The sequence below is a fragment of the Helianthus annuus genome, chromosome 9 (genome assembly GCF_002127325.2).
Source record: "Helianthus annuus cultivar XRQ/B chromosome 9, HanXRQr2.0-SUNRISE, whole genome shotgun sequence".
NCBI lineage: Eukaryota > Viridiplantae > Streptophyta > Magnoliopsida > Asterales > Asteraceae > Helianthus > Helianthus annuus.
In genome coordinates, this window is record NC_035441.2 from 104,693,974 (window position 1) to 104,702,872 (window position 8,899).

Genomic DNA, 8,899 nt, shown 5'->3' on the forward strand with positions numbered 1-8,899 from the left:
AAGACAACACGTTAAAATAAAATAAATAAAATGACACTAAAATGTAAAAGACATTTTAAAATTAAAACTAATTGAACTATTCGTCGTCGGAATCCGTCAAAAGGTAGGGTAAATCTTGTTCTCCAAGATGCTCCACGAGATCATATTTTAGTCTCCAATGTGTATCTTCATCACTGAGCTCGTTATAATTAGTATCATCGAAAACGGGCTCGACTGGAGGATCCCAATATGTATTTGTGCAATCGCATTTACGTCCTCTTTTAGAATCATGTCATGTATAATAATGCACGCATATACAACATACCTAATCTTTTTTACACTCATAGCACACATTGGTGGATTAAGTATACCTCATTTTGACTTTAAAACAACAAAAGCCCGTTCCACATCTTTTCTTGTCCCCCCGTGTTGCCTCTTGAACTTCTTTTCTTTCACAATGTGAGGATACGAAAATGATTTCACAAACACGGACCAAGTAGGGTGGATTCCATTGGTAAGGTAGTATCCACGCTTGTACAAATGGTTGTTCACGTAAAATGGGCATTTTGGTGCAGTTCCATTTCGTTGAGTGAGAAATAACAGAGATTGTTGGAGCACGTTGATGTCGTTTTGTGAACCCGGTGGACCACAAAAAGCATTCCAAACCCACAAATCTTGAGAGCCCACCGCTTCGAGCATAATTGTCAGGTACCTGTAATCCCCCCTCATATATTGGCCCCGCAACTCTATTGGACACATTCTCCAAACACAATGTGTACAATCAAGACAACCCAACATCCAAGGAATGTGATGTTTCTCCTCATGAGCTTGGTATAAAATTGCAACGTCGTAGCTTGTTGGTCTACGTAACTCAGAATCGTATAAATTACATACTGTTTTGCAAAAATATTCTAGACACTCACGGGAAGTCCTTTCGGTCATATTTAAATACTCGTTGTTCTCGTCTGGAGGGTTACCGGTTGTAAGTTGTTTAATCGTCGATGTAACTTTTTGCAACGGTGTAAAACTCTTCTTCATTATCCCGTCCACGCCCTTTTGAAACTACGAGTTATTCACTTGCACGTCACTCACAGTTTTTAAAAACAACCTTTTCGACATACGAAACCTATGACGAAAAACTTCTTCGTTGAATTTGGGCTCCTCGACAAAATAATCTGCCATAAGGGTTTCGTGGCTTTTCTCTCCATCTCGACGAACAACTTTCTTTTTTTCTAGAAGTACCTATGTCTTTTAGTGCAGTGGCTTCCTCAATAAGATTTTGGAAAAAATTAAGCTACTATCGCTTGGGGAAGAATCATCTTCTTCACTAATATCTAATGGAATGAATTGCGGTATGTCATCCGCCATTTTTTAGAAAATAGGGTTAGATTTTTGGAATGTGAAAGAAAGGATTTGGTTGATAGAAGTTTGGATTGAGAAAAGAAGTGAAAAGTGGTGGTGTTTATAAAGAAAAGTTGTAATTTTTTTTATTTTATTTAAATGATATAACGGCTGGTTTCCAAATCGCAACGGTAACATGCAACGGATCTTTTCATTCGGTCACTAGTCACCGTGCCACCCATTCACCACTCACTGAAATTATGAAGGGCACGTCTCACCGATCGGTAAACAACATCACCGAAAGGGTCACCTAAGGCGGTCGTTCCACCCTTATAGGTAGGTAATAACTTAAAACATGAAAAATTTTATGTTTGAATTCAAAATTATGTTTCCTTAATTATGACGTCAAACAAATTATTTATTTCTTTATATTGAGCATATTTAGCTATTCGTTATATTGAAGTTTAACCTGGAACTTACAAAGAGGTTTTTTTTTAAAGGTATACTTCAATAAACAACCGCGGACTATCTCTAAGAAAGAGATAACCGCACAAACAAACTTACATCATATCAATCAAGAAATTGCACAACCCTTTCCAATCTAACGTACAATCTTTAAATCGACTCCTATACCAAAGATACCCCAACGCCTTCACGTCAGACATAATATGAACCACATTCGCGTCAATACTAGCAAAAGCCTTCTCATTTCGGGCTTTCCAAATACGCCAAGCCGTCAAAATAAGCACCCCATATACTATTTCTTTCTTTGTCTTGGAGTTGTTCATCTGAGTTACGTAACCTTGGATATCATCGATCGAAAACAGGAAGAAAGAAGGTAACCTGCACCACGAAGCCACACCGGCCCACACCCCATTCGAAATTCTGCAAGCCGTAAAAATATGATCCGTGTTTTCGTCCGCTTCACCACACAAGTAACAACCCCCATCACCTACCATAATATTCCTCTTCCTAAGTGTGCCCAAAGTCGGAATCCGATCCATGCTAGCCCGCCACATAAAGATGTTGCACATGTTTGGAATCCACTTACACCATATAAACTCGTTACCATTGTCTCTAGGCTCATCCTCGATCAACCAAGTCCTAGTTTCTTTAAGTGAGTATGTAACATTACTACCATTGTTCCAAATCCATTGGTTTGTCATTAAGCCGAACTCCAGAAATCAATCGATGACATTCAATAACCTCTTTGACCTCGATATCCAAACTCGGATACTTCTTCCAATTCCAAGCGATAGCGTCAGAGTCACTTTGCAATCCAATCCTTTTGGAAATCATGCACCATTTATTACCTTTAAGGTGAAATAAAGCCGGGAATAAAACCTTAAGCGGTTGATTTGAAATCCATGGGACGATCCAAAACTTTACATTAGTACCATTACCCACCACTCCCCGGATCATGTTAACAATCGAAACGCCTTGCACCTTCAACCGATATCCAGTCCTAACAAGTTGGTTCCAAGTGCCGGAACCCTTCTTGTTAGACGGGTATTCATCCCATCTTTGAGCCGAGGAATGTATCGCATCTATAACTTTTATCCAAAGATCATCTTTTTCAGTTCGATACCTCCACAACCACTTCAATAGGAGCGCATTGTTACTGGTAACTAACTTATTTAAACCCAAACCACCATCGTTTTTCGCCTTTGTAACCTTCTCCCAAGAAACCCAATGTACTTTATTAACTTAATCATTTCCACCCCAAAGAAAACGTTTAATGATGGACTCCAATTTACTCACCACGGCCACCGGGGCTTTATACAAGGAAAAATAGTATGTTGGAAGGCTTTCTAACACGAACTTGATAAGAACCACCCTTCCACCTAAAGATAGCACGTTTGCCTTCCATTTCGACAGTCTCTTTTTAAACACGTTAACCACCGGCTCCCACTTGATTATACGATTCATATTCGCTCCAACTTGAATCCCCAAATACTTGAAAGGAGTATCGCCCGGTTTACAACCCAACACATTCGCCTCAACCTTCACCTCTTCGAGACTCTTCCCTACCCCATAAATGATTGATTTTTGAATGTTAATTCGAAGACCCGAACATAAATGAAATATCCTCAATGTCCTCCTCAACGCCCGAAAATTAAATTCCGACCATTGACCCATAACCATAGCATCATCCGCATATAACAAGTGTGAAATTAAAGGTCCACCATCTTTAATCTTCACCCCATCAAAGGAGCCAATAAGACACGCCTTCCGAATAATACTCGAAAAAGCCTCCATAACAATAATAAATAAAAATGGGGATATCGGGTCACCTTGCCGAAGGCCTTTACCACAACCAAACTAGAACGTAGGTGACCCATTCACGAGCACCGATGAACGAGCCGAAGATAAAATACCACGAATCCACTTGCATCATAAATCGGGAAATTTCATTTGACGCATCACGGACAACAAAAGTTCCCAAAGGACATTGTCGTAGGCCTTCTCAAAGTCAATTTTAAACATAAATAATTCTTTACCTTTACTCCTCTCCCAAGATAATATCTCGCTAATGATCAAAGGCCCATCCAAAATGTATCTTCCAAAGAGAAAAGTCGATTGTGTCTCGTAAGTAATCGACCCCATAACCTTCTTCATTCTATTCGCCAAGACTTTGGAAATAACCTTGCTTACCACACCAATAAGATTAATAGGTTGATATTCCCCAAGCTCAACCGGGTCGCTAACTTTAGGGATCAGAGTAATAAAAGAAGTACCAACTCCCCGATTAATAGATCGCGAGTCAAAAAAATTCTGCATAATCGACATAAAATCCGGAGCAAGTGAAGACCAAAACTTCTTAATAAATCGAAAATTAAACCCATCAGGTCCTGGAGCCTTGTCACTGCCACAATCAAACACCGCCTCTTTAACTTCTCATTCCGAAAAAGGACTAATAACCTCTACCGCATCCTTCTCTGACAAGTGTTTTAAATCATTACACATCAAGGAAGGCCGAACTGGCATTTCTTCAACAAACTTATTCTTGAAAAATCGAAGAACTTCTTTTTTCATGAGCGATGGCTTTGTAACCCATGTACCATTGATATTCAACCCCGGTAAAGAATTCGACACTCTTCTTTTATTAACCATTCCATGAAAAAATCTAGAGTTTTCGTCACCTTCCTTAGCCCAACGAACTCTAGCTTTTTGTCTTAAATCTTTGTCTTTGAATGCTTGTATTTCTTTAATCCTCGCTTTAGCTTCCTCATACACCATCGTTCCACCTCTGAGAAGTCTCTGTCTTCAATAATCGAGTCCAAAACATTCACCTGATGCACCAGGTTCTCCTCTTCCTCACATTCAACAACTTTGTTTCGGTCCAACCATTTAGAGATGACTTGCCTCAAATACTTGAACTTTTTCATGAGCCTGACATCAGGCGGCCCATAATCATTGAAATCCGATAACGCCTTAGCCACCAACTCTTCAAAACCGCTACGATAAAGCCATGAATTAAATACTCGGAACGGTTTAACGCCAAAATTCCTATACTCAACTTTCAACACAAGGGGACTATGAACCATTGGGTGTCAGCCCAATGGCCACCAGCCCACATTCTAACCCGGAAGTGGCGGGTTCGAGTCTTGCTCGTTCCCAATGCCCCTACGGTAGCGGATTTACCCCCAGACTCAGGCTTGCTGGGTGGCGGTCTGCGAGGTGGGATCGCCTCGGCGGTTGGGAGGACCGTGGAATATCCCTCCCCCCCACAAGAGGACTATGATCCGAACATTCCCTAGCAAGAACACGATATTCCGCATTCGGCCAAGAACTAAGGAAATTCCACGAAACAAACAACCTGTCTATACAACTACATTCATTCCCGGTAACAAATGTAAACTTCCGACCCCTTAACAAATACTCGTGAAGACCCACTCCCTCTATGAAGTCGTTAAACTCATTAGTTTCAGCCACATTAAAATTAGCGTTCCTACGATCACCACGATCTCTGACACAATTGAAATCACCCCCGACAATCCAATATGTATCATCTTGCGTAACGGCTCGACCCAAATCAGCCCACAACTCCCTTTTCTCCATCAATTTCTGCGGCGAATACAAATTAATAATGGCCATACCCATACCACTATCTCTAATCATCCCATACACAACTAGGAAATTTTAGAATATTTATCCGAGCTATTTATAATAACACTTGACTTCAAATCGTTAACTCTTTGTAAGTCATGAGTTGGGTTTCGAATTTACAAAGAATTAACGATGTGAAGTCAAGTGTTATTATAAATAGCTCGGATCAATATTCTAAAATTTTAAGTGATCAAAATAACAATGTTTTGATAGCTCAAACATTGTATCAGGATAAAATTCTTAATTAACGACTTCTTTTAACGGCAAATTTGGATTACTGAAGGATCACTGTAGCATTTTCGTGTCACCAGCGGAACCATCCTATCATATCCATCTCCACAGCTTGGCTATAATGTTTATATACCAATTCAAAAGAAAACCTAAAAATCTAGAAAAACCCCTCTGGTAGGAATACCTAATTATAAGATGCCACTAGACTATAATGTTATGCACATTATAATAACTACTTAAGTTTGTTTTTAGATAACCTAACTATTTCAATAAAAATTGGGTTATGTAATGCATGTATTATAAACTCGAGTGAAAAAAAAATTAATTCAAGAACTAGTACAATTTTAATTAATATTCGAGTTCAGATGTTATTCTAATAATCTATATATAGTTAAGTCTCTTAAAAATCATATATATATATATATATATATATATGCTCATATACTCGATATGAAAACAATTAGAGTAAATTACACTTTGTGTCCTTTATGTATTATCAGAATTATGAAATATGCCTTAAAAAAACAATTAGAGATTATGTTCAAATTCTTGGTTTTTCTAACATATTATGTCCTTTTGAATTAAAGCCAGCTAATTTGGTCAGTTAACATCAATTAAATGAACGGCAATATAGACATTTCACACACCATTGCATCTAAAACCCCTTTATAAACACACACACACACACACACACACACACACACACACACACACACTCTCTCTCTCTCTCTCTCTAACCCAAATAAACCACCAAAACCATGCACTACCCATCTTCACTACCAGAGACCACCATCTTTCGACCACCACGCCTGTCACACCCCAACTGATGGTGGAAACATCGGGGTGCGGCACTAAGCGAATCAGATTGCTCAAGAGAATCCACAACACTAATTGTTTAAATAAAGATTAATCAAGTTTCATAAAATTGTCTAAAAACATCAACCACAATTCACAATCAACAGAATGTATCAAAATAACATAACATCTCAAATATTGTTCGAATTTGTCTAATTAACTAGAATGAGTTTTACCCATCATCCTAGCTTGTTTTCCTCAGCATCCAAACTTATCAACCTGCAACATGTATTAAAATAAAATCAACAAAAATGTTGGCGAGCATACAAGTTTGAATACATAGCATAATAGTTTTAAAAACTCATATCCAACATGAATACATATCACAAGTTTCAACATGCTAGTTTACGTGGTTCAAATGGTAACCCAAGTTTCCAATGCGTTAACGTGTCTTTCCTACTTCGACGCATCGAAGAGGAGGTAAAAGAATCAAAACTTAACAAAACTCCCAAGACTAATGGAGAGGTGCATTACCCATATAGCGCTACAATTGTTAAGGCGAGCTACACATAAGAATCAAACGTTCACATAGCATAAAAGTCTCAAGTATCACAAGTAACATGTTTTCATGTTTAACACGGACAAAGTATGTTTCAAATAAGTTTCAAGTGTCAAGTGTCTTGATATAGAATACATGTTGTATCCCAAAAGTGTTTAAAACAAAAAGGGATCGAGTATACTCACAGTAGGTGCTTAAAAGCTAAACACTGATAAATTGGATCGAAAGGAGCGCTGGATCAGCCTGCGTGCAGGGAACATAGCATAAGTCCTCTAAGTGCCGACCCGGTCGGGAACAGAGTGTCGAATGGTGCCAAAATCGAGTAAAAGTGTCTGACAGACTAACTGAGCGGATGGTCATCTGGACGGATGGTCATCTGGACGGATGACCATTCGAACGGATGGCCATTCGAACAATGGGTGTTTGTGAACTGTTAAAGTTTTCAATGCTGTGTTCATAGTGTCCTGTAAAACAAATAGCAAGTGTTATCATAATCAGATCATCTGGACGAATGGTCATTCGATCGGATGGCCATTCGGACAGATGGTCAGTGAGTGAAGTTTCGTGAAAATTTCTAAGTTTTGGTTTAACGATGATGGTTCGACGACGTGTCAAACAACGGAAACATAACAAACCTAGCTCGTTCGATCGGATGGGCATCACCCCTTTCTGAACCGATGAGCTGTTTCTGATGAAGTTTCATGTTTGGACCGTCAATCGGCCCGTTCTCCGGTGGAATTCATTTTTCAAGCAGACTTTTGTGTGACAACTGGCACCTAACCGGTAATTTCCGTACACTTTAATTACTATTTAATGACTGTAATTATGTGCTTTAATGTCGACATTATCTGATAGCATACTACACAAGTGAATTCATGCACGTTTTATACTACAAGAATTACATTATACATTAATGAACTGCGTTGCGTCAGAAATACTAGTAAACTCACCGGTAAGACACAATGTGTCAATAGGACTGCAAAAAGCTGTCAGACATTAGAAATAGGGCCCAGGTGTAGGTCCAACGACAAGAATACATTAAAACCCAAGGGTACAAACAAGGGTTAATATATAGACATTCCAGAAGCTAAAATAAGCACCAAAAAGCACCCGAAACGCACTTTAAGTATAGAATTTTAATAAATTCAGCTCAAAACAGCTTTTTAACATCAAAATATTATGCAGAATTTATGTTTTATCATCCAGAATACTTCCCTAAGTATCGGGGATTGAAAGTGTTACAAAAGGGTACTTAAAAGGCACTAACCGATGCAATTTAGCACTTTAACGAACCGGTATCTAACCGAACAACCGGACTTTACCCGGAACACAAAAATATTGTCAAACACATTGTTTTTGTTTTTCTGAGCTAGTTAGGGACCCCGAACACCCTAACACACTATATAATGACATAACACACAAACCGCCTAACTTAGTCACTTAACTTCTAACTAAGTTAGTTAATTACCATTACATTGTAACTAAACCACCCCCCCCCCCAAACCGGTTAGGATGTGTCCCCCTATCTCTTTGATTTTCTTGATTAAATTAATGCTATGATTGGTACTTAAGGGACATGAAATCCAAAGGTTAATGGCTTGTTGGAGAACTTGTAGTATTTAACCATTAGACCCCCCCCCCCTCATTCTCACCATTCACCACTCAACAACACAACACCCACCTCCTCCCTACACCCTCGGCCGAGAACCGCCAAGCACCACCACCATCATCACTCCAAGATCATCCAATTCCAAGCTTTCCTCAAGGTGTTAGAAGGTGCATAGCGAAGCTAGGAGCTTTCAGAAGTTGAAGAACCTCAACCATTTGCTTTTATCCACTCGTTTTCTTCTCTTGAACATCCCTAGCTTTAAGCTAGTGGTAAGT

At 39.0% G+C, this 8,899-nt stretch overlaps 2 protein-coding genes across 2 annotated transcripts; both read right to left on the minus strand.

The window, feature by feature from the left end:
• Positions 1-1,880: 1,880 nt before the first annotated feature.
• On the minus strand, positions 1,881-2,324 carry LOC118481759. Its single transcript, XM_035976997.1, has one exon. It carries the CDS (start codon positions 2,322-2,324, stop codon positions 1,881-1,883), a length of 444 nt encoding a protein of 147 aa, XP_035832890.1.
• Positions 2,325-2,454: 130 nt separating this feature from the next.
• Positions 2,455-3,579, minus strand: LOC110876077. The gene is made up of 2 exons (XM_022124257.1): positions 3,082-3,579; positions 2,455-2,994 (listed from the first exon to the last, which is right to left on the minus strand). Exons 1-2 carry the CDS (start codon positions 3,577-3,579, stop codon positions 2,455-2,457), a joined length of 1,038 nt encoding a protein of 345 aa, XP_021979949.1.
• Between the last annotated feature and the right edge of the window lie 5,320 nt (positions 3,580-8,899).